At 39.7% G+C, this 26,421-nt stretch overlaps 2 protein-coding genes across 14 annotated transcripts in view; one reads left to right on the forward strand and one right to left on the reverse strand.

Annotated features, from left to right (window-relative positions):
* The first annotated feature begins 7,745 nt into the window (after nt 1-7,745).
* CCT8 (chaperonin containing TCP1 subunit 8) lies at nt 7,746-22,249 on the forward strand. Of its 2 annotated transcripts, none has more exons than XM_045085175.1 (15): nt 7,746-7,917; nt 10,535-10,625; nt 11,970-12,049; nt 13,463-13,612; nt 14,044-14,224; nt 14,335-14,396; nt 15,516-15,653; nt 16,531-16,709; nt 17,430-17,496; nt 17,576-17,663; nt 17,745-17,860; nt 18,591-18,662; nt 18,740-18,904; nt 19,213-19,332; nt 21,616-22,086. In XM_045085175.1, the coding sequence occupies exons 1-15, from the start codon at nt 7,858-7,860 to the stop codon at nt 21,706-21,708; spliced, it is 1,662 nt and encodes a 553-aa protein (XP_044941110.1). In that variant the 5' UTR covers nt 7,746-7,857; the 3' UTR covers nt 21,709-22,086. The 2 variants fall into 2 exon arrangements, with proteins under 2 accessions (XP_044941110.1, XP_004757526.1); XM_004757469.3 differs by having other exon boundaries at nt 7,749-7,917; nt 22,024-22,249.
* Nucleotides 22,250-23,544: 1,295 nt separating this feature from the next.
* The window catches only part of USP16 (ubiquitin specific peptidase 16), a 30,061-nt gene continuing 27,184 nt past the window's right edge, over nt 23,545-26,421 (reverse strand). For all 12 annotated transcript variants that reach the window (XM_004757464.3, XM_004757456.3, XM_013058824.2 and 9 more), the window contains 2 exons: nt 24,082-24,238; nt 23,545-23,979 (listed from right to left, as the gene is read on the reverse strand). In XM_004757464.3, coding sequence (XP_004757521.1) covers nt 23,855-23,979; nt 24,082-24,238 — 282 coding nt within the window. In that variant the 3' untranslated portion in view covers nt 23,545-23,854. The remainder of the gene's footprint in view (nt 23,980-24,081; nt 24,239-26,421) is intronic.

Below are 26,421 nucleotides of genomic sequence, written 5' to 3' on the forward strand. Positions count from 1 at the left end.
TCCCAGGGCCCTGGGATCCAGCCCTGCATCAGACTTCCTGCCCAGTGGGGAGCCTGCTTCTCCCTCTCCCTCGGCCACTCTTGCTCTCTCTCAAATAAATAATAAAATTAAATTAAAAAAAAAAAAAACAGTAACTCAGAGATACCAACCTGTAGCAGTAGACATGAAAAGTCATCTCACCCTAGGATAGATATGCAATTTCTTACTTTTTTGCAATCCTTAATAATCCACACCCTCTAAAATGATTTCTTTTCCGTGCAACCTCAAGGAGCCTAACTCATGTAATACTGCTCCCAGAGTAGACAGAACTGACCTTTCAAGGTTTGTGCCTTGTTTTACTGTTTAGAATGAGCAGCCTCTGTTTGGAAATGAAGTTGGTGGGAAATTTACCATTCAGCATCTCCTGGGGGGAGGGGGGTCCCAGAGAAATGGCTCATGGGAAATTAATTCTGTCTTTGGATATTTTGAGGCCAGATAACAGACCAAGTGCTTAAATGGTTCTTCCTGCTAGGGGACTCATGGAATAAATTTAAGTCCAAAGATGACAGAAATGGGGCCCAACATCCGGAAGACAGTGGGAAGTCTGCTAAAGGCAATATGTGCGTTGAGGTGAATCTCGGCTGATTTATCAGAAAAATTAATCAAGACTAAAAAAGTCCTTGTAAGACTGGAGAATGCTTTGACATTAATGCCTCAAAATTCATAGGTTGAACCCCTCATCTCCAATGTAACTGTATTTGGAGATTGGCCTATGAAGAGGTAGTTAAAGTGAAATGAGGCCCTGAGGGTGGTGTCCTGATACAATACAATCAGTGCCTTCTAAGAAAGTGACATGAGAGGTCTTGCACACAGCAGGATGGCAGTCACCTACAAGCCAAGAAAGAGGCCTCAGAATAAAACAGCATATTTTGTTATGGCAGCCTGAACTGACTAAAAGTCCTTGGTAGCCATCATCTCTGCCTCCTGTAAGTTTGAAAAACAAAGGCATAACTAGCACCTCCTATGGAAGTTTTTCCCTCTAACTAAGAAAAGAGGAAACAAAACCTGGGATTTAAAGCCTCCTTCAGTAAAACGATTAATGTAGCCAGAAGACATATGGCAGGTTTACTTGATATTTTTAAAATAAGGTCTTAAGTTCCCAACTACACCACATGCTAATAGAGGAATTTTATTCCCTGGAAGGGAAACAAGGTCCAGCTGAACAACCAAAAATAGAGAAGATACATATTTGATCATGGTGGGGGGATTGGTGTCAGCAAGAGGGGCATCTGCCTCTGTCAGCTCAGGGTCAACCCAGCACCCTCTTTTGATTCCAAACATGACCACCATCACCAGCATTTGGATCAATGGAAACGCTCAGACTAAGATACCTTTCCTGATGCTAAGCTCAAGAGACATTTAATCATCTGGAGAGGATCCCCTTTGATGGTCACTAGGGAAAGTAGTCAGGAGTGACAACTGAAACCATCTACACCTACACAGCTTGATGTCCACATAAGCATGACTTTACTAGTGCAAGTCATCATCAACATAACTATTCCAGAAAACACTGGCACAGGAACATCAAAGCTGCAAATAACTTTACTGTACTTTCAAGGAAGTTCCTGAAAGATCCACCAACTCCTCAATAGAAAGGATCAAATGACAGTTTATGTTTCAAGATTCTTTGAACGCCTTGCCTCAAATCCTCATCTCGCTGTGTTCATCGATTCTATATCATGATCCTTATTCAAACCGACCCACGCTCCTCATTACCTGGACTTCAGAAACTCATAAACGTCCTAACTTTGCCATCTTCAAAGTAAGGCGTTACTAAGAGTGTATCAAAGTAGTATTCCCTTTGCAGTACAATAAACTCAGCTTTGTCTCATTAACATGCTGTCTTGGTGATATTTTAGAAAGCCAATATTCTATAGATTAGGAAATAATCCAGGGTAACAAAAGGCTGTAAGATCTCTAACAACACGGGGCTAGAGAAGTGTTATTTCAGCAGAATGGGGAGGAAGGGTAAGCTTCCAAATGAGGGAAGGGCAAGATGTGCCTCTCTGAGGACCAGGAATCAGTGCTGGAGTGAACCCTCTGAAGATAGCCACAAGGAAAAATTGTGCCAAAAAACTAGGAGAATGGGTCTGCATCTACCCATGTAGACTTTGCGTCTATTCGTGTAGACTACACAGGCAAAGGCAATCCTAAACTAAGCTGGGTCTTGGCAGAATGTTTTAGGATTCTCCTGGAATACAAGAGGATGGGAGACCTGCAAAGAGTTTCTCCAAGGCCCTTTCCCTCTCACCTCCACTAAAAAAATATATATTAAAGAAGACAATGTAGGTGATAAAAACAAACTTTAATTCAAACTTCATGAAGCAGTCACCTTTTGGAGAACTACAAAGTGGAGTGCAAGGCAAAAAGTTCTAATAGGATAAAGAATAAAGAATAATGGGGCACCTGGGTGGCTCAGTTGGTTAAGTGACTACCTTTGGCATGGGTCATGATCCTGGAGTCCCAGGATCGAGTCCCACATCAGGCTCCCTGCTTGGCGGGGAGTTTGCTTCTCCATCTGTCCCTCCCCCTTCTCGTGGTCTCTCTCTCTCTCTCTCTCTCTCTCTCATGGTCTCTCTCTCTCTCTCTCATTCTTTCTCACTGTCTCTCAAACAAATAATAAAATCTAAAAAAAGAGAAAAAGAATAAGAAAAAAACAAATGGGAAATTTCTGATTGTCTGGGGCCACACAGTCAAACTTGTTTGGATTGAGAAGGCCCAGGGTTGGCTTGGTATTTGGGGATTGGCTGACTGGATATACTGCACTTCTGGGCAGCAGAGTGTTTCTAGGAACACAAAAGTTGTTTAAGTTTCAGTTTGCTGATGTGATACCCTGGACAAGAGTCTTGTCTTGGATCTAAAAGTTCAACACCTCCCTATCCCCTCTGGGAAGCTGTTATGAAGAAGTTTCTCATCATCTTATGAGGCATGGCTACGGCTAATCCTATTCTTTTTTTTTTTTTCCTTACAATTTTATTTTTATTTATTTATTTGACAGAAAGAGACACAGAGAAAGAAGGAACACAAGCAGGGGGAGCCAGAGAGGGAGAAACAGGCTCCTGGCTGAGCAGGGAGCCCAATGCGGGGCTCCATCCCTGGACCCTGGGATCATGACCTGAGCTGAAGGCAGAGGCTTAACTGACTGAGCCACCCAGATGCCCACAGTGTCATTCTTTTTGCATGTAGGACAATGACCCCAGGGAGCTGACACCTTTGGCTAATTTTCCTTTCATTGTCAATGTCAGTAATAAACTGATTCTGAAAGTGGCTCATTGTATCTTCACCATCCAAATCAGTTAGGGCTTGGTCTTGAACTTCCTTACCTCATGCATGCTTGACAGAAACTTGTAACACTGTGAAACAGACATGGTAGTCTGAGGCTCAATGTCCCACAGCCTCACCCCTACTCCATAGATAACAGGCTAGGAATGGAAAGTTTAGAGGGAAATAAAGACATAAAAGTCACCTATCAGGAGGTGTGTGCTTCTTTGCACTCCCCTGGTTCTCCCCAATCATTTTGGCCTGGTGCTTCACTCCTTTTTCTCCCTGATTGGAAGGAATGATCTAGTTTGCTGGGTGACTGACATGGAACCAGCTTTCTTGATTACATGGAATTAATCCATTAAAATCTATTACCCTTTTTTCTGTTTATCCACTGCGATTCAGTGCAAAGCACCATTCATGGACAAGCATGTCTGAGCACTTCAAACTAAGCCATAGCCTCCAAAGTCCAGTGATACTCTGAATCCCAGCTGCCTGACTCCCTGGGATTGTTTCCAAACATGGAAAGGGAACACAGGTTCCCTAAGCCCAACAAGATTTGATTAAAACAGAAAACAAAGAAACACACTTAAATATATAGAGGGAAATTAAGAGATTTTAACAAAAAAATGAAGTAAAATAGTAAGTCCAAACAAAATAAATTATAAAATCCAAAACTAGGAACACCTGGGTGGTACAGTCAGTTGAGCGTCCAACTCTTGGTTTCTGCTTAAACCATGATCTCAGTGTCCTGAGATGGAGCCCTGCATCAGGCCCTCTGCTCAGTGCAGAGTCTGCTTGAGATAGTCTCTCTCTCCCTCTTCCTGCCCCTCCCACTTGCTCTTGCTCTCTCGGTCTCTCTTTCAAATAAATAAGTCTTTTTTAAAAATCCAGACCAAATAAAAAGAATTAAACTTTAATGGAAAATAGTGAGGAGTAAGATATAGGGACCTGAAATAAATCATACAAATAGGTGGGAGGGGTAGAAGAAAAGCCAAAAGATTAAAGATCTAATGCGAACCAGTAAAATTAAATAAGAACACCCCCCCCCAAAATTAAAACATACAGACAAGGCAAAAATGCCAAGACAATTCTGAAGCACAGAAATAAAAGCTTTAGGCAAACAAAAGAGAAAAAAATAGAAATAGTCACAGGAAACAACTGGTAACCTGAGTCTTTATCAAAATTCTGGGTTGGCTTAGACATCTCCAGCCAGAAGCGGACCTGTGGGGGGAGTTGAGGGGGAGGCACCACTGATCTTCCAGGTCTTTAGACAGTGGAAGCTATGTTTTCAGTTGGCACTTAACAAGAGGGACCTGAGTTCTTTAATCAAAGTAGCAGTAACCTAGTCTCCTTGGCCTTTTGCAAACTCATAGGCAGACCCTTTTGACTGCTGTGTTTTGTTCTCTGGTTTTACAGCATGTACGTCTAGATGGGAAGAACAGAGACCTCATCTCCCAATTCTTCGGTCTTCTATTCTGCACAGTCGTTTGGTCATCCATTAAGACTACTCCATGCCCATTAATAGGTGCTGATGACACAGCACCCACCTATTGGTTAGGAAAGATTTTAACTAATTTTGTCATTACAATTGTGGCAAATGGTATGAAGGGGAAACACAGAAGCTATTAAAGTAACCAATGGGAACTGTCTTGAGAATCATCAAAGGCTCTCTAAGGAAAGTATCTGTTTACTGAAGTAGAATTAACTCAGCCAAAGGGAGTAGAAGACCATTCTAGGTAGAGAGAACAGTAGATAGAAGCTAATACCCTGAGGCAGAAGAGTAAAGCAGACAGGATGAACTACTATTGTGGCCAAGAGAGAAAGCCAAGAATAAGACACATGTGAGAGGGTGCCTGGGTGGCTCAGTGGGTTAAGCTGCTGCCTTCAGCTCAGGTCATGATCTCAGGGTCCTGGAATTGAGTCCCGCATCGGGCTCTCTGCTCAGCAGGGAGCCTGCTTCCCTTCCTCTCTCTCTGCCTGCCTCTCCATCTACTTGTGATTTCTCTCTGTCAAATAAATAAATAAAATCTTAAAAAAAAAAAAAGACACATGTGAGATAAGCAGGGACAAGTACCTCGGGCTTGAAGCCATATTAAGAATTTGTTATTTTCTATTCCAAGTGAGGAATATTTGACCTACTATTAGGATCCAGCAGAAATTTTGTCCTTGAGGTTTTGATTCCACAATGATGAATACACAATTTAACCCAAATAATAAAAAAAAAAATTAATTTTTTCATCTAAAAAGTATTTTCCTTAGCAATTAAATCAATTTAATCCTTTGGTAAATTACCATACAGGAGATTTTAATTGATTTTAGTTCTTTTCATTTCCTTTCAATTTACTAAAATTAATGAGATTGATCTTTTACTATAAACTTCTCATGGAAACTTGATTCATCAATAGTTGTCCTCAAGTTTAATTTCCCATAGTCCTTATCAAACTTGATTCCTTAGTCATTTTTAATAAAATGTCACCATGTATCATTTTTAACCCCTTTCAGTTTTATTTTGTGTTGGTTATGCTTATAAGTAATGCTCTGAGTCAGATGAATGAAATTTTTTATTTCTTAGCCAATCCATAAGAAAATCTCGAGTTAAAAAAAGAAAAGAAAATTTCGAGTTGTTCTGTTATTCCAGACTGATCTATTGCAATAGTTCTCTAACCTTTCAGTCTTAGGATCCCTTTACTCTTAAAAATTGAGGTTATCAAAGAGCTTTTGTTTATGTGAGTTAAAGCTACCAATATTTGTTGTATTATAAATTAAAAACTGGCTTGAACAAAATTTATTTTGTATAATTTTTTTAAAGATTTTATTTATTTATTTGACAGAGATCACAAGTAGGCAGAGAGGTAGGCAGAGAGAGAGAGAAGGAAGCAGGCTCCCTGCTGAGCAGAGAGCTCGATGTGGGGCTCCATCCCAGGTCCCTGGGATCATGGCCTGAGCTGAAGGGAGAGGCTTTAACCCACTGGGCCACCCAGGCACCCCTATTTTTATTTTTATTAATTAAAAAAACTAAACAAAAAGTGGCTTCTCATGCCCTTTACATTCAAACTATTTTAATCACACACATAGTGAATTTCTGGAAAACTCCCCAATTAAAAAAGCACATGTCTTAGTCTTATAAAAATCGTTTTCTACTGAGGACCCTAAAGTCTTGGCGAGCTTCAGAGGTGCCTGGGCCACACTTTGAGAATCCCTGATCTCTTATAATGTTTCCCAGCAAGTGGTTCACACATCATTAGATTTGACATGGCAAAAAAGTTTTTATTTCAATAATTATGTATTTTAAGTGATTATTAGAAGTTATTACTGATGATACACTTGATGCCTCTGAGTATTCCTTAAGGCACAGCAAATCTGTTCCAATTTTTAAAAATATACAATTTGGTAGTGTCCGAGTCAAAGGACAAAAGTCGCGTCAAAACGTTCCGCTTCACGTTTTCTGTATTTTCCATAAGAGTGGGCTACTTTCACAGAGTGAAATTATTTCTAAAAATATTCTATTACCATTCAACCTTTTTGAAATCAGCCGTATGGTGATGTGGGAAGGCACAGAGATCGGGTTTTAAGATTCTGGGACCCAGAAGAAGCAGAACAGAGGAATACAGCTAATGGCTTAGAACCCGTATTTTGTCATCAGGGTTAGGAATCCTAAATTTAACGTTTCTAGCGCTGCGATATTGAACAAACTACCATTTGCAAACGTCGGTTTCCCTGTATCAGACGGAGATGGTCAGAGCTAACTCCTAAGATGGACCACTAGCTGATACACCGCACGTCAACAGCCGAGGCTGGCACACGGTGTATAGCTTTTCCTACAGATTTTATTTATGGCCCTCAAGTCTCCAGCGCTTCCCACACGCCCAGGACAGAGCCGACGCCCAGCGAGGTATTTCGAAGGGGAGGAGAGCAGGTGCTCTGCCTCGGGGGGGGGGGGGGGGGGGCACAACTGGGAAAAAAAAAAAAAAAAGATTAAAGTACCATCATTAATCCTTTTCACAGTGAGGAAATCATACTGAAAAATCTCACAACGGATATTTAAAATCAAATCACCACAATGTATATTGCGTATGTCTTGCAATTTGTATGTTATACTTCAATAAAGCTGGAGGGGGAAAAAAGAAAAAAAAAAAAAAAAAAAAGCACAACTGCCCTGACGTTGGGGGTGGGTCTGGAAGATTTCGCGCAACTTAATTTTAAAAGGAGTGGGTTCCAGGTCAAATCTGGCAAAAACCAAACGTCCCAACCTTGGAGTCTCAGCAAGGGATTCAACACCCCGGACCCAGCGCGCTAGCTGACACACGGAGGGCGCGCTCTGTGATCGGCCCAATCGATCGACGTGATCGAGGATCGTCAACTCAGGCCTGGCTGCAGACGCTGATTTTTTTCTCGCGAGGCTTCAGATCGGGCTGCTAGAGAAGAGGTGGGTCCAGTCGGAGAGAAAGGAGGAGCGTGAGGTCACCGCACGCTGCGTCCCCAGGAGGCTTTGCGTGCCCCTCGCTTCCTCTGGGATCTTCCGAGCGAGCGCGTGAACGGCTACCTGCAGAGGCCATGGCGCTTCACGTCCCCAAGGCCCCGGGCTTTGCCCAGATGCTCAAGGAGGGGGCGAAGGTAAGGCATGGCGGAAGAGGGAGTGAGGTAGGAGAGCTGCCGGAGCGCTGCGGCGGCCGGAGCGAAGGAGCGGGGCCTGCTCACAGTCTGGGTGTGCTCCCCGGGCACAGCGGTCGGAGGAAAGGAAGATTCCAGAAAGGGAGGTGTTCTGGGGGCAGGGGGAGGCTTGGCTGCCGAGACCCACGGGCATTTTCGTTCCTTCCCTTCCCTGAAGGGGCGGAGGCGGCGAGAGGCAGGCCCGGCCGCAGGATTCGCGTCCTGTGCTTCCTAGGCGGGCAAGCGGGAAACCGCTGATGCGTTTTCTTCCGTCCCTGAAACGGGGCTCCTCCGGCTCTCCGCCTTTTTGAGGGTGAAGTCGAATAACGTAGGTGAAATGCTTCGGGAACCGCGAAGCCGACTGACAGCAGTTCAGGGAGTGGGTGATCTGAGGAGAGGAGAGGGACCCGGGCCAGTTCTGGACCGTTGTCCTTCAGCGAGGGATAGAGGGAGGGCTCCTCGGCTCGCCCGCAGTAGTGCGTTGCGGTAGGAACAACGTTACTCTCAATCCGGATGGGTTCTGGTCCCGACTTCGATGAGCTGGTTTGATGTACAACCTACCCGCAGCTCTTGCTTTCGTCTCTCCGTTAAGAAAAGGATGGGGGAACCTTTGAGGTGCCACTGTCGGGCTTAACTGCAAGAATAAGGGTCGCCCTGGACTAATTAATTAAGACTTTCTGTTTTGTGGTCAGCTCAGGAACATCATTTCAAGAGCCTAAGTTCTTTAAAATATCTTCATATACTACCAATAAGTTTGACTCTTGTATTCAAAGTCTTCCCTTTTTTGTCCGCCAGATTTCCTGTACCTGGTTAAAGAAATAACAGATCCTTGTGGTTCAGTTTACAGTAACAGTGTGAGGGAACTAGGTTCTGGATGGCGGAATACACGTGGGATAACATGAGTATATGGAATATCAGGGTCCGATGTAAATACTGGTAAAACAGCTTCGCTGGTAATGACATTGACTCTTCTAAAAAATGAGACTGAAGATTTTTCATAGTTTTTATTCTTTTGAGACAGTCAAGTAAGGATAGTTTCAGATACATCTGATAAAAGAAAGTATTGTAAAAAAAAAAAAAATAGTAATGACAAAAGATTCCTTAGAAAGTACTGTAGTAGGGAATGACAGGAAATAAAGTCTCTCCCCCCCCCAAAAAATGAAGGGTCATAGGTAGATAGAACAATTAAATAAGATGTTCAAGGAAGAACTCTTAGCTCGGTACCGAGTGACAGAAGGGACCAGCCAAGATTGAACAGGGTAGTGTTCCAGGCTGAGAAACCAGTAGGTACAGAGGCCCTAAAGATGAAGTGAGTTTTGACCTGTTAGAGAAAACGGTAAGAAACGTGATGGGGTTGAACCTCATTAAGGGAACGCAAGAATGGTGAGATGAATTTAGAGAACCTGTAATTCAGGACCAGAACATGTAGGACCTTTTAGCCCGGAGGAAGGATTTGCATTTTATCCTAGGAGTGATGGGAGACCATTGATGGAATCGGATTTATGATCACATGGCTGTTCCTCAGAATGGGTGAGGGGGAAAAGCCAGCAGTTAAGCCAGATCAGACTAAATGCTCTTGTAAGAGTTCAGCTCTTGACTCTGAAGACATGGTCTCTAAAGCAATGGTTATTAACCTTGTGCAGATCACAGTTCCTTTTATGAATATTATAAAAGCTACACCTTATGCTCCAGAGCAGAACTCTCATAGAACTACCCGTGATGAGGGAAATGTTCTGTGTCCGTTGTCTACTTGATCTTAGCCAAAAGGTGAGAAGCAGTGTATCAGTTCTGTCTAATACAGTATCCACTAGCCACATGTGTCTGCTGAACACCTGAACCGGATTGAGAAACTGAATTTTTAATGTTAATTATTTAAACTGCATGTGGTTAATGACTACTAAGTTGAGCATAGCAACTCTAGAAAAATGCTCACTGAACAAACGGGGGGCTCATGAAACCCATCTGAGGCCATAAGTAAATCCCAGCTCTAATCAAAATCCAGTGTAAAGTTTGAGAATTTTCACGTGAGCAATTCAGCAGTTTTTCAACATGGATGCATTAGAATTGTGTTCCAGTTTACAGAAGCGCTCAGAAGTCCATATAAGCATTTGGGGACAGGTATGTTAAGTGGAAATTCCCAACAAACAGAAAACTGCTGGTTTTATAATGCTCAGATTCCTAACACAATCAGAAAAGTATTCATACCATGTTTTCACATTTAGTCCAAAAGTAATGATAAACTTTACCTGAAATACCTCATCTGCATTTACTAATCAGTCACAACATTCTTTCCTGCACTTTTCACTATATTTTAAAAAAGAAATCATACGTTTTATGTTTTGATGTGTAAGTGGATACCTGTGGTCCTTAAAAATGTCAGTTTATTCCCCCAGTGAGCAAATTTATGAACCACTTATGAATACCAAACACTATGCTTTCCTTACATAAGTCTTGCTTGATTATTCTTTAAGCAGTCCTATATGTAGGTACTATTATAATTATCCCCATTATAAGATGAAGAAAAACCTTGTCTTTTACTCTTTAATTAGAAGGAGGTTTTGTTTTTGTTTTTGTTCTACAGCATTTTTCTGGATTAGAAGAGGCTGTGTACAGGAACATTCAGGCTTGCAAAGAGCTTGCCCAAACAACTCGTACAGCATATGGACCAAATGGTAATTTCCAAATTCATGTTTTAAAAGATGCAGTAATCGAATTTTGCGTACTTCTTCAAATTTACTCTAAGAATATTATACATTAAAAAAAAATATTATACATAAACTGAGTTCTAGCCGCCATACAGAAGTAATTTCGTAGTTCATTGCCACCAGTGTAGTGTTCACAGTTTTTAACCAGCAACTCAGATCTCTTTAGAAAAATAGGAATCAGGGACACCTGGGTAGCTCAGTTGGTTAAGCAGCTGCCTTCGGCTCAGGTCATAATCCCAGCGTCCTGGGATCGAGTCCCACATCGGGCTCCTTGCTCAGCAGGGAGCCTGCTTCTCCCTCTGCCTCTGCCTACCATTCGGTCTGCCTGTGCTCACTCTCTCCCCCTCTCTCTCTGATAAATAAATAAAAATCTTAAAAAAAAAAAGAAATCAAAGTGTTACTTTTTGTCATTAAGATGATAGAAAAATTATGGTGCCTTCACTATTGAGGTGATACCTAATGTAAGGGAGAAAGTTCTCTTTTGCCTCCTACCATCAACTGAATTTAATTGATACACATGTATGGAAAGCAATAAAACTGTATTTTAAAGTAGATTATTTTGGTCTTTCTACATGTTAATGTAATTTACATTTATTAAACAAAAATATGAGAAGATAGTTTCCCTAATAAACAGTCGGAGGTTAGAAAGGACAGGAATAATATGGGAGTACGTTTAGGCTCATAGTTTTTTTTTGGTTTTGTTTTTAAGATTTTATTTATTTATTTAATTGACAGAGACAGCAAGAGGGAACACAAGCATGGGGAGTGGGAGAGGGAAAAGGGAGCAGGGAGCCCAGTGCGGAGCTTGATCGCAAGACCCTGGGAACATGACTTAAGACAAAGGCAGACACTTAATGACCAAGCCACCCATGTGCCCTTAGGCTAAGGTAGTTTTAAAGAGTAAATAATAATTTTTAAAAAAGAGTAAATAATACATGTCAAATTTTTATAGTTATTTTAAGAAATAGATACAAGCTTGGGCGCCTGGGTGGCTCAGTGGGTTGAGCTGCTGCCTTCAGCTCAGGTCATGATCTCAGAGTCCTGGGATCGAGTCCCGCATCGGGCTCTCTGCTGAGCAGAGAGCCTGCTTCCCTCTCTCTCTCTCTGCCTGCCTCTCCATCTACTTGTGATTTCTCTCTGTCAAATAAATAAATAAAATATTTAAAAAAAAAAAAAAAAAGAAATAGATACAAGCTTATATTTCTTAACTAGGTTTTTTGGGGTATTTGGAGAAAGATTTGAGTGATAATGAATTTCTTTTTCTAACTTTTTTCTTCCCTTTTTCTTTTTTTTTTTTTTCTTTAATTTCAGGAATGAACAAAATGGTTATCAACCACCTGGAGAAGTTGTTTGTGACAAATGATGCAGCCACTATTTTAAGAGAGCTAGAAGTAAGTTACTTCTTTGAAGCCAAGAAATATTTTGATGATGTCAAAAATTAAGTATAGATTGACATAGGAAAAAATCTCTTAAGGTAATAAGGAACTTTTTGCCCCAACTTCAAAGTTTATTATATTGATTTTCTTAATTATGGAGTCTTCTTTAGTTTTAACATCTCACCACTTGATTTAAAAACCTCACAAGTTATTAATTTATGGAGAATTGGTTGTGATAAAAGTATATTTGCTGATAATCATATCAAATTGAGTATGTTGTCTCATTCTGTATAGAGTAGGACACTGAAGTGAATTATTCCATAATGCAGAAATCACTAGTACTTAAAACAGTGATTTTTAAAAAAACACAAACTATTTCTTTGGCTTTGTGAAAATAAAAGTTGGTGGCATTTTGCTTTGTTCACCTACAGTTTTGATGTTAGAGTCTGTAGAATAGGTAACTGCTGGCAGGGTTGTGAGAAAGGTCTGGCACCTGAACATTAGAGAGCCATTCCTCAGCTAGCTGCTTTGTAGCTGAAAGATATTTTCAACTTCAAGGAATTTTCTTCAACTTCGTTCTTAGAGCATTAGAGCTTAATCTTTTCAGATGAAACTGTAAGTATGTTAACATTTCTCTACTTGTTTAAATAACAGTGCATTTTTAAAATAATATGGTGAACAAACAAACTTCATTCCGTAAGATGTTTACGGAAGGACTAGTCATTGTGATTGTTAATGTTGGACAGTAAGATGGTCTCAGGAGTTATTCAGGGATGATGGGAACATTGCCTTAATAAAACTGTAATGATGGGGGCACCTGGGTGGCTCAGTGGGTTAAAGCCTCTGCCTTCGGCTCAGGTCATGATCCCAGGGTCCTGGGATCGAGCCCTGCATCAGGCTCTCTGCTCAGCCAGGAGCCTGCTTCCCTCTCTCTCTCTCTCTGCCTGCCTCTCTGTCTGCTTGTGATCTCTGTCAAATATAAAAATAATAATAAAAAAAAAAAAACTGTAATGATGGGGAGCATGGGTGGCTCAGTCAGTTAAGTGTACAACTGTTGATTTCGACTCAAGTCTTGATCTCAGTCTAGGGATTGAGCCCCGCATAGGGCTCTCAGCTCATCAGGGAGTCTTTTGGGGATTCTTTCCCTCTTCTTCTGTCCCTCCCCCACTTGTACGTGCACACATGCTCATGCTCTCTCTCAAATATGCGTGTAATTTCCTGAATCTTACGTGCAGAGACATCTATACTGGATTGCTGACCATCAAAGGAAGGTGCACTACACTATAAGTAATATGTAGCAGTATGATTGAGTGGAGCTACCTAGCCCATGGGGAGATTGGAGTCTTAATTTAAGAGGGAATGGAACTGAAAAACTGTGTGTTGCTTAAGGATCAAATATTTCGATGTTTAAATTCAAATTTCTACCAGGTGCAGCATCCTGCTGCAAAAATGATTGTAATGGCCTCTCACATGCAAGAACAAGAGGTTGGAGATGGCACGAACTTTGTTCTGGTATTTGCTGGAGCCCTTCTGGAACTAGCTGAAGAGCTTCTGAGAATTGGCCTGTCAGTTTCAGAGGCAAGTGTTCATTTTATAAAGTACTCCTGTTTAATTTGTGACCATGTATATACACACTGTAAGAATCATCATTGTAGTAACAGTTTAACTTGCGCCACTTGGAGCACACGTGCCTTACGTGTAGTATCTTATCCTCTTCTTACAAGAAACCTGTGAGTATGGCCTGTTAAAGTTCTATTTTATTTTAGATGAGGAAAGGGAAATTTAACTTAGAAAAATCTGTAAGTGGCAGTTAGCATTCAAATTTGGGTCATCACAAAAGCCTAAACTCTTGATGAGTAGGCTGTGCCATGAATGCTTATTCTGAAAGTATACTTTGCCATTTTGTTTGGAAAACCAATACCCATATTTCTTGGGTTACCAAAATAATCTATGTTTTATAAAGTCATGTCAAAATTACGTCTTTTAAGGAAATGTTTTTGCTCTTTAAGGTCATAGAAGGTTATGAAATAGCCTGCAGAAAAGCCCATGAGATTCTTCCTGATTTAGTATGTTGTTCTGCAAAAAATCTTCGGGATGTTGATGAAGTATCCTCTCTGCTTCATACCTCCATAATGAGTAAACAATACGGTAATGAAGTATTTCTGGCCAAGCTTATTGCTCAAGCATGTGGTGAGTATATTGGTCAATGAAAAGCTCCAAAATAAAAATATCTTAATGAAAGTAAGATATTTTATCTGTTGTTCCAAAATATCTTTTGATATGTCTCATTTTTTTAACAGTGTCTATTTTTCCGGATTCTGGCCATTTCAATGTTGATAACATCAGAGTTTGTAAGATTCTGGTAAGTTTAGAAAATCTATCAGTGTTGTCGACAAAGGTCAGTTACATTTTGCAGAAAGAAAAAGATATCTTGATCCAAATCTAAATTTTATCCCAGGTTTTGAGCATTTAGGACTTTGTGTCTTTTGAGCTATCATTTGTAATTTTTTATATTCGTAGGTTAAATTTTTTAAGGGTGTTGATGTATTATCTCCTTGTAAAGTTATCTTTTCACGACAAGTTGAAGATTGAGAACAGTGTATAAACAAAATATTAATATGTCTTATGTTCTTCATATGTGCTGAATTAAACTAATAAACTTAGAAGCTAATTTCAAATGAGATGAAGTTCAATACAATATTAGAATTCACATCTTAATGCAATACTAAGAGTATTTGTTTATTTAAAAAATTGTGTTTCCCATAGGAAAATTTAGAATTTTATTTGAGTTTAGCTTATATAAATATACCTGTTGTGTATTTATATAGATGCTGTGCATTTTCTGACTCCATGCACTACCTTCTCCTCCCCCACTGAATTGTAAGCCTGTAAGATCAGAAACTTTGCTTTGTTCCCTTTTCTATCCCTGGTACTAACAGCTGTGCCAGCTACATTGGCACCATGTATTAGGTGAGTGAGAGAATGAAGGGCTCAGAGCAGTTGTTCTCTGTCTTTGGTTGCTCTTAGTGCACTGAAGGCCCTCCGCCCCCTTCTTTTTTTTTTTTTTTTTTTTTTTAAAGATATTTTTTTTATTTATTTGACAGAGATCACAAATAGGCAGAAAGGCAGGCAGAGAGAGAGGAAGGGAAGCAGGCTCCCTGCTGAGCAGAGAGCTCGATGCGGGGCTCGATCCCAGGACCCTGGGATCATGAACTGAGCCAAAAGCAGAGGCTTTAACCCACTGAGCCACCCAGGCGCCCCAGCCTCCACCCCCTTCTTAACAGTGGCTCATGTTCAGTGATTTCTACCTTCAGCAGACCCATGTGCTTTCTATCCACCACCCCATTCCTTGGTCCCAAGAGTCACTGCCTTAATACCTTACTTTATTTAGAAACAGGTCTTTTGGGTACATGTAAAATCAACAGCTGAGCCCTAATGTTATTTTGATGAGATCACTGATGATTTTTATATTCAATCTTAGGGCTCTGGCATCTATTCATCTTCAGTATTACATGGCATGGTTTTTAAGAAGGAAACCGAAGGTGATGTAACATCTGTCAAAAATGCCAAAATAGCAGTGTACTCTTGTCCTTTTGATGGCATGATAACTGAAACTAAGGTATGTAGACTTCAAAGCCTTAAAGGTAAAAATTTGACATTGCCTTTTCAGATTAATGTTTTATGATTCTTAAGCTTTCAGGAAGAGATTGCTCTACTGCATAATTATTGAAGACCAGGATTGTATGTGTTTCTTAGAATCAGACTCCTTTTCTTTTTTGGATACTTAATTCGCATACTAAGTTTGAAATATGAAATGGTAGCAGTATAGTTTATGTTCTCATATACAGCTCTTGACTCCCTGTGGTTCTTGCAAGTGAAATGCTCATGGAATGGGAGTACTGTGTGCTCTTCATTAATATATCTAGAGGTTGAGATCCTGTAGCATCCTGAAACAAAAACATGCTAATATATGAAAATGATAGGTTTGTTTTTAAAAAAAAAAAAAAAAAAAAAACCTTAGGAAGTTTTGAAGTTCTTGTTTGTAAGTCACTTCCATCTTTGTCCCTAGAATTCTTAAAATCTGATTTGATGGTTTTTAAAGTGTCACAGGTTATAGATGGGCCAGGTGTAGTCATTTTAAAAAAGTTGAGAAAAACTTGAAAAACCACAATACAGTGCTTTGGGTACACTAATTGACGTTTGTCAAAAGTAATGCCAAGATCACATGCCCAACATATCTAGAATAACAGTGTTTCTCCAACTTTACCAACAAAGCGCCTGTCGAACAGCAAAATGCATCAGTTTTAGGAGTGGGGGGGCTCTAGTAATAAGCTGAGTTTCAATGAGTTTCATACACACTATGTATTGTTTCATAACTCATGTATAATTATTTTCATATTTTTTTCCACATCTTTATTTCGTACAATATTACTCTGTGACTTCAAACACCAACGTAGTAAAATGGTTCTAAGGAGCATGCTTGTTTGTTTTGCTAGGGAACGGTATTGATAAAGACGGCTGAAGAATTGATGAATTTTAGCAAGGGAGAAGAAAATCTCATGGATGTACAAGTTAAAGCAATAGCTGATACTGGAGCAAATGTCATCGTAACAGGTGGTAAAGTGGCAGACATGGCTCTTCATTATGCAAACAAGTACAATATCATGTTGGTGAGGTGAGAGCTGCATTCTATTAACGTGTATTGTAAATAGCCTTTTGATGGTGAAACACCAAAGAGCTTCAGTACACCATGAATTCATGACTGTTAAAAAAAGGGCAAGTTGAAGACATTGGATCAAATAATAGGATTTAACTTGATCTAGAGGGACAAGAAACACCTGTGAGAAAACTGGTATTTATACTGAGAGCTGAAGGACCAATCAACAGATACTATTTGAGGAGAGAGCAGAAAAAGCATTCCAGGCAAAAGCCTCAATTTGAGAGACCAGACTCAAGCCAGGGGCACACAGTCTAGATATGGGATCTGAAATATAACTTGTAACCCATAAACCCATTTATGGGGACAGTAGACAATGTACCTACCCATTCCGACCCCTCCCAGCACACCTGACCGAATATGCAGTGTAAGTCTCTTCTCTTCCTTGGGACACCATGAGCGATTGCCAGAGTTCTCTATATACCAGGCCTGCCTTAGTGTTTTAGGACTATAAATCCTGACATTCTAGTGAGACTTGAGCTCTCCCAATTCTAGAATAATGCCATCTACATACACCTATGTGTGGATTACACTGTGTCGTCCAGACCTATTGAACTTCAATTCAGAATCAAGAATGTGACTAGGGGACCAGGGTAGTTTCCCTCATTCATCTCTGCATTTTGTTATGTTATCTGATGGAATTAAAACTTCTCTTAAGGTCTTTGGGGTTTTTTTAAGGTTGAATTCAAAATGGGATCTCAGAAGGCTATGTAAAACAGTCGGTGCTACAGCTCTTCCTAGATTGGTATGTATTTTGGACAACATTATAAAATGTAGTTGAACCTATTTGAATTACTTTTATTACAACAGTCACTTTCTTTTAGACTCCTCCTGTCCTTGAAGAAATGGGACATTGTGACAGTGTTTACCTCTCAGAAGTTGGAGACACACAGGTGGTGGTTTTTAAGCATGGTATGTAGAAATGGTCAAGTATGTTTATGTAAGTGCAGGGTGTTCATTTGCTTGTATTAATCTATTTAAATTTCTTGACAGAAAAGGAAGATGGTGCCATTTCTACCATAGTGCTTCGAGGCTCCACAGACAATCTGATGGATGATATAGAAAGGGCAGTAGATGATGGTGTTAATACTTTCAAAGTTCTCACAAGGGTCAGTATTCGCAATAATCTTTAATTTAGTACTTTGTAAAGCTTCAAACATAGTTGGCAGAGAATTTCAAAATGAATGGCTTATGTAAAAGCAAAGTACCCTTTTTACTTAAGATTGAAGTGTTCATTGCTGATGAGTATAATAGTTTTCTGAAATGATTATGCAAAGAAACAGCAAAGTAACTTTTAACTGTTAGAAAAAGTTAGCTTATGGTTTTTTATTTTAAATGTACCTTTAGTTGCTTAAGGCATTATTCTTAGTACTGTGTCCTTTGAAATGCAGGTGTGAGGTTTTGTATGCTGTTCAATTCTTAACTTTGGTTCTCCCCCCCCCTTTTTTTTTTTAAGATTTTATTTATTTATTTGACAGACAGAGATCACAAGTAGGCAGAGAGGCAGGCAGAGAGAAAGGGAGAAGCATGCTCCCTGCTAAGCAGAGAGCCCGACGTGGGGCTCGATCCCAGGACCCTGGGATCATGACCCGAGCTGAAGGCAGAGGCTTTAACCCACTGAGCCACCCAGGTGCCCCTCTCCCTTTTCATATACAGTCACTATGTACTGTAAAGTAACTTGCCCAAATCACTCCATTGTATAAAATTTGTAGTTAGAATTTATGTAACAGTGCTTGATTAAAAGCTCTATTTTAGAATCTAATCTTCTAATCTGAGAGGATTAGAAAATTATGAATTGCTTCTTAGTAATTTTTTTTTTTTTTAAACTATGTATTCTAGGATAAACGCCTTGTTCCTGGAGGTGGAGCAACAGAAATCGAGTTAGCCAAACAGATCACATCATATGGAGAGGTATAGCTTTCTCTGGATAAATTGACTTTTTCGTGGTCCTTGAATAGAATACAGTGCTAAACACATTTTTGTTTTAGACATGTCCTGGACTTGAACAGTATGCCATTAAGAAGTTTGCTGAGGCATTTGAAGCTATTCCCCGGGCACTGGCAGAAAATTCTGGAGTTAAGGCCAATGAAGTCATCTCCAAACTTTATGCAGTACATCAAGAAGGAAATAAGAATGTTGGATTAGATATTGAGGTATTTGGAAAAACAAACACTATGAACTTATTTTGTAAATGTAAAACATAAAAATGGAAGTAGTAAGTTTAAAAGGTAAAGTTATTTGGAAAATGTTCTGATTTGTAAGCAAATGATTTTAACAAAAGCTTTGACAGTTTGTCTGATTGTTTTCCTTAAATAACCTTTGTTTTATAGTGTGCGTAGGGGAGTACTTTGACCTGGCAGCTTCCTACATAAGGAGCTGTGTGTTTTTATTACTGCCCTAAACACATTTTCACTTTCAGCAATTTAAAGTGAAAAAATGAAAATTGTTTTTGTGTTGACAGGCTGAAGTTCCTGCTGTAAAGGACATGTTGGAAGCTGGTATTCTAGACACTTATTTGGGAAAATACTGGGCTATCAAACTGGCTACGAATGCTGCCGTCACTGTACTCAGAGTAGACCAGGTGAGTGACAAATTCTGATCTTAAAAAATATTCATTTTCATATGGTTCAGTAGTGTATTTTGATAGACCTGGTTATTCTAGCCAAAGGTCTGTTCCTTTATTTAAAAGTGCCCCCTCAAAAAGTTTGGGTTTTTTTCTGTTACAGTTTTAAATTGTTTTTAGTATATTTCAGCTGCAGTGAGTATCCTTTCACTGAAAGAAATTTTTGCCATTCTTAAACTGGAATGGATAAAACAAGCTTAAGTTCATAGTTTTCAGATATTTTTTAGCCTAGAAACCCATTTCTACAAATAAGGGGAAGGGAGGGGAGTTCCGTTTCATAACGTGGAAGGTTCCATGAAGCCCTGAAGCACATGTGCCACCAGCTTTAAGGAAAATGGAACTTCTGGTTGTCCGTGGAAATGATAGGACTTAGGTGCATAGAATTTTTTGCTATGACAAATTAAGTTTTGAAGATCTAAAAGAAAAATGTTAAAAATTATAGTATTTCTGCTTTCTTTTTTTTTTTTTTTTTTTTTTTTTGTAGGGGGTGGTGGGAAGGATACTGTGGCAAAGAGGAAAACAATCAAGACTATTCTAGGTTCAGATACAAGCCTGAATTCAGAGGAGGTTTTTCAAAAGGTGTTTTCTGGTACCCAGTGAAATCCATTTTCCTAGAGAGTTCTAAACTGATTGTTAAGCAATGAGTTATTTTTCAAGTACTTAATAGAAAATTGTAATTGTGAAGGGGCATTGTTATAAAAATCCATTAGGTGAAAATCATGCCAAATGAACCTGGGGAGAAGCAAGTTATAAGTAGAAATTAATGGAAAGGAGATTAAAATATTCTGCCGCAGTAAAAATAAGAGCTTTTTCCCTACTTGTGGTCTGTGAGACGACCAAAAAAGGGAACTGGATATCTAGTTTCAGCTCATTGGAAATAAACAGATTGAATGTTCATGCCCTGGATTTTATTAATAGGGTGTGTTTATATCTGTATCAAGTAGTTTCCAGCATAATATGCTTTTGGAGTTCTCAAATAGTTATAATGCAAGCCGAAGAAAATGGTTGCTCTAAAAGTTACATTAAAAATAGCAGGGACTGGAGAAGCTAAGTACATTGGAAGCATGAAGTAAACGGGAATTCTAATAGTGGAAGTTCTTTAACAAGGAACTTCCTGAATGTCAGTTTCCCAAGTGAGACAGTAATACAATAATGCAAGTACCTTGATCACAAAGATACTTCACAATTTTGGTTTTAAACTGGGAAGCCTGGGTTTTGTTTGTTTTCTAGTAAAGGGGGATGTTCATTGGGTATCTGTGAACTTTTTTCAAATACGTACCTGAAGAACCCATCTATCAGTAACCAGTTTGTTACTGTAATGAACTTACATTCTTTAAGATTGTTGTAAATAATATGCACGTAGTATATATTCGGGAATCGGAATTTTAAGTGCTGAAGAACATAGGGCTAGATTCATCGTTGTTCAGTGTGTATTTCACTAGTTCTGAAATTATAGTCCCTAAACCAACAGCATCAAGATCACCTAAGAATTTGCTAAAAGTACAAAAATTCCAGAGGCCCTAACAGGCCCACTGAATCAGAAACTCTGGGAGGAGGCCCAGCAGCGTTTTAAATAAGCTCTTCAGTGACTGATGCCTACTAGTAGTTTGAGAACTGTTCTGGGTTGTTTGGTTTTATCAAGCTCTACTCTGGTTCTAAACTGTACCCAATAATGCCTTTAATTCAGTCTGAATTTAACCTCAGTTAATAAAATGTTGTATGAAGAATTTTAAAGTTTAGATTTCCCGTAGAAGCTTCTGAAAAGGGATGCTGATCTGTTGGAAGTGGTTGTGAAGATGTTTTAGGGTTTGTGCTGCTTGAGACACCAGCCATACCCCTTGATGTTCTACCATAAGAGGTCTCTCAGTCCTATAAATTTGGGAAGCAATGAATACTCTTTTTAGTTTAGACATTCAGAATTTACATTAAGAGTTTGAGAGTTCTACTTTGAGGAAAGCCATCTAATTTAATTTGGCTTCTCCAAATTTGAGCTAAAGCTGCCACTAACTCTTTTCTCCCAAATTAATCCTTTAAAAATGCAAGATGGTTATACTTGGAACATACTTGATTAGTGCATTCTAGACAAATAAGGGGCTTCTTGGTTTTAAGTTAGCAGAAAACTCTACGTATTTGGATAATTATGAATATACACTTCCTGCCATTTGAATGGATTTTACAGGTACTATGAAATTTCAGTGTTGAACTTTTATATATATTTATATTTATGTACCAACCATTTAGATTATAATGGCAAAACTGGCAGGTGGACCTAAAGCTCCTAAACCACAAGGAAATTGGGATAAAGATGACTGGCAAGATGAACTTCATATATAAATAGCAAATCAGGTGCCAAACAGATTTATACAGTAATGCATGCAGTTATTTTTCACATTTGGTTTATAGGGTTATTGAGTTACTGAAGTGCATGTCTTAGAATGCCCTTCACTAACGGGTGGATTGGTTGCTCTTAATGTCCACAAGAGCATTGCTGGAAGCTAACAACTCTGTGATAGTGTCCTGTATGCAGTGTGTAACAGATTGCTTATATTGAGAGGATTGCTTCATCTTGAATCAGTCTAGTATAAAATCTTTCTTTTCGTTTTAAAGGTAGAGTTTATGAGTATGTGCTTGTGGTTTTTGTTTTCTTAGATCATCATGGCAAAACCAGCCGGTGGGCCCAAACCTCCAAGCGGGAAGAAAGACTGGGATGATGACCAAAATGATTGACTGGCTTAGTTTTTACTATAGTTGAAGACTACATTTGTAGTAGTAGTCTAAGAATTGCCTGATGTTTTCATATTTTCCTTAAATTAAGAAGTGTTTTGTGTTTATATCCTCAGCTGGATGATACAATAAACATGTTGTTGGTATCAAAGCCTCACCGTCTGATGAGTACTGTTCTTGGATGTAAATGACCTGTTTGTCTCAACCTTGGTAATGAAATTAGCTGTGGAACCTCAGGCAAGCCACTTAAGTACTTAGGGGCCAGTTCCAATATACATCTGGCCTGCCGCCCGTCTGGAACTACAGCCATGCTCGTGTAATTGCATATGGTCTGTGGCTGCTTTCTATAAGGAAATGGCAGAGTAAAGAAGCAGTGATAAAGACTAAATGGCCTACAAAGCCAGATTTACTCTCTGTCCCCTTACAGGAAGTCTGTCGTCCCACAGACTGCTGGATTTCAATTTTTTCACAGCTCCGCTCTGGGAATTAGACTTGAGAGAACTTGTTTTAGTAATGCCTAACTTAAAATACAGTCCAGTAGTAGAATATAAAGATATTTGTAATGCAACTGAAAATCTATCTGCTAATACAGTTAAATTAAGCAAGTTAGTTTTTATGAAGTAGATATTTTTCCTTAAGATCAGTATGGAGTTTTGAAAAAAATAACATGAAAGGTTAACTGACTTTTATGGGACATGTGTTATTATGTGTATTGGTTATGTAAGGTCTCCTGGTAACAGTGAAATTTTATATTTTAAGAAAATTAAAATTTGGGGCATCTGGGTGGCTCAGTGGGTTAAAGCCTCTGCCTTCAGCTCAGGTCTGGTCCCAGGGTCCTGGGATCGAGCCCCGCATCGGGCTCTCTGCTCGGCGGGAAGCCTGCTTCTCCCTCTCTCTCTCTGCCTGCCTCTCTGCCTGCTTGTGATCTCTGTCTGTCAAATAAATAAGTAAAATCTAAAAAAAAAAAGAAAAATTAAAATTTATATTTTGGTATTTAAAAAGAATTTTGGAAGCAGCAGGACTCACTGGATTTTAGATAAAGTTAGCAAGTGTTAAGAGTAATGGAAGTTTAGTCAAGCTTGGTATCCTTAACTCTTAGGATTATAAGCAATGTGGCAATGCTGGCTGGCTTGGGAAAATGACATTTTCTCTGGCATGCTAGCATTAAGGAGGGCCTGGTATATTACTTAAGAGTATCTACCTTGGATCCATTAACAACTGCACAGAACCCACACCAGCTTGCACACACTATATGCCATCAGAATTGCAGATAACAGGATTTCTTTCTTCCAAGTATATACTACTGCCAAGATCTAATGTCTATGCTTCAATAACCAACACTTTAAAAATTCACTTGAAATTTCATTAGCCAGTCTGAAACATTTTTTAAAATGTTATCTGCTAGGGTAAAAACGCAACTTAAAATCCTCCAAGTAATAAAACAAGTTTTGGGGTAAGTCAGTTTATTGATGTTATAACCCACCACCCAGACATATTTAAGCACAGAGGACTTAAGGAATTCAGAATCCTTTCCAGAAACTGGCAGCAAGAATAAAAACCACTATGACAATACAAAACCACTGTAAATTTTTAGGTGTCTTCCCTTCAGTATTTTAATAAACATGATTTCTTCTGGCATGTGTTTAATTTTAAGTGAACATGATTTTATAGTTAGGCTTTACTTCTTTATTATTATTAATTACAGCCATTTTAAAAGCCATAAGCTTGTTTCTGGAGGAAGCACTCTTTGAAACTATTACAATACTCTCTCATAAAACAGGAGGTACGCTTGCGAGTTCAGTACTTTAGTTGTAGGCACAGCTTGCACATGCGTATCACTGATGTGAAACCACTGCCCTTTGGTTGACTGCATTTCAAAATCTGTCGAGAGAAGTAAAATTAAATATAAATGGGGAGATTCAAGTTCATTATTTTTTTGGTTTTGCCATAATCTGAATACCAGAATTTTCCAAGATCTCTTACCTTGTGGAATATCCCCGTGAAGAACAAGATTCGAGAGATGACTATTCGCAGCTCTGGCCTTGGCATAGGCAGTATAATGCCCTGACCTCATGGTACCGCTGTGTTCAACGACTCCATATAAGGAATACAGTACTCTAGTATTTTCTTCAGCCACGTTCTTTCAAAGTGAACAGAATTCAAAAGTTAATTCTAGTCCCATTTACAGATGCCAGGGGCAGGATCAGTTTATGCAAAGGGTTTCTAACCTTTACTTTGAGAATGAAGAAATCCTAAGTCTGACCTTGACTACTTTTTCCCTACCTCTACCCAGCCTACTGAGGAGTGTCACACCATGGCTAGATGTTTTTATTGCTTTTATTAGAAAGTTACCATTGCTGTTTCTCTGCTAGAATCATAAACCTGAGGCCACCTGAAATTGCAGTTTCCTGGCCCAGATACTTAAATAATTGAACTTGCCCGGGCTCTGATAATTGCAAAATAATAGCTCTACGAGTATAGCTCCCCGCCCCCCCACCCCGCCCGCCCAGACTAAGTTGTCTTTTAAGATCAAGAGGCTCACGTTTAAAAAACTCCCCCTTAAATTTATATATGTCCCTTAGAGATTCAACTTCTCACATGTTCACTTTCACCACCGAGACCATGGAGCCTGCTTATTCTAAGATACTATACATGCAGTAGGGCAGACTGGGGACGGGGAAAGGCGTTCTCGGAGTTGGGGGCCACTTTCAGACAACTTCCAACTTAGGTTCTCTTGTAAAAAGTCCTGAATGTGCATCCCTGTCCTTCCAAACTATCATCTCTTTACATCCATGGCCCCCTATTCACTAGAAAACTTCATACTTTGCCCCAAATCCTGTCTGCTCTTCAAAGAGTTGCTCCCCTTCCCAGGGTTTCTGACTTAGCTGCCACACCCAGGACTAAATTCTACAATGCGTCCTCCCTTGGAACTGTTCCACTTCAAGTCTTCCTATTTTTCTAGTCTCAGCCCACAACTCCTTCCATTCTTCCAGTTTTCATCTCACCTGTCTCCCCCTCTCCAACCTAACTGAATGTTCCAGTCCTTTTCTCCTGGCTGATGAAGCCTCTCCTGGCCTCATTCCCCAATCAGATCTGTGTCTTCACTACTCCAAGTGGCAATGGAACAGCAGTGTCAGCACAGACCACCACCTGAGACCTACTGAGGCCCAAGTGACATATGCACATTAAAGCTGGAGAACTTAGACCACATGCATCAGTCTTAGAAATCATCTTACACACACCACAGCTTTGCGAGCACATTGACCAGAAAATTCTACTCTGAATCCTACAGCAAACCCTTTCCAGCCCCACACACAGACAGCTGCTATTGCTAGGAGGCAAAATTACACACCCTGTGGATTGGTAAATTGACTGAGGACTAACTGGGATCTTCCGTGCGACTACGATCTTGTAACTCGTTCCTGAGCTCTCTCGTTCCACAGACGGCCTGCACAGCAACCGGCCCGCACTTCACCACTCCTTTAGCCTCTCCTTGTCCCCCAACCCTTGACTAATCTCTGCAGCTGACCTCACCTCCCACTTCAGGAAAACCAAGATAACAAGCTATTCAACTCTAAGCTGCCCATTCTCAGGAACATGAAGTACCTCTCCCTTTTGTTCAGAGACTATGCTCCCAACTTAGTGTTACTAAGCTCTTCTCCTCTCCTCCAGGGTCCTGCTTAATCAGTTCTCTCTCTTTTCTGTATCTTCAAGGAGTAAATTTTCCTCTTGGCTTACCAACCTACTTAAGTCTCCCAGGCTTAACAAAATCACTGGTCCACCATCTTCCTTTTCAGTAAAGCCTCTGATGTATCTACAGGCTTTATTTCCAATATTCTCATTCAAGTCACCAACAATTCTTTAAAAATTTACCATGACCCCTATACCATCTAATCCACAAATACTTTTCTTTTTCTCTGATATTCTGACACTGAGGCCCCCTCACCCTTTCCTTGAAACTTGAACATGGCCAATGACATTTTAGGCAAATAATAGATTCCTAATGACCCTGTGTTTGAACTAATCCAACTACAGGTATTTCTGTTTACCAGCAAAAGTGGCCCTGCCCCATGGTGATACAATGAAGATAATAACAATTCCCTTTACCCACCAGCTCGGAAATACCTTTCTTGAAGAATTCTAAATTGGGAGGCAGGAAAAGAGAATCTCTATCATTTCAAATTTTGCCAATAAAAACTTAGTAATGTTGATACTGAGGTATTTGGAATCTACAGCTTTAATAGGATAGTTTCTCGGGGCGCCTGGGTGGCTCAGTGGTTAAAGCATCTGCCTTTGGCTCATGTCATGATCCCAGGGTCCTGG

Source organism: Mustela putorius, unplaced genomic scaffold, assembly GCF_011764305.1.
Source record: "Mustela putorius furo isolate JIRA1106 unplaced genomic scaffold, ASM1176430v1.1 tig00000832_pilon_pilon_pilon, whole genome shotgun sequence".
Classification (NCBI taxonomy): Eukaryota; Metazoa; Chordata; class Mammalia; order Carnivora; family Mustelidae; genus Mustela; species Mustela putorius.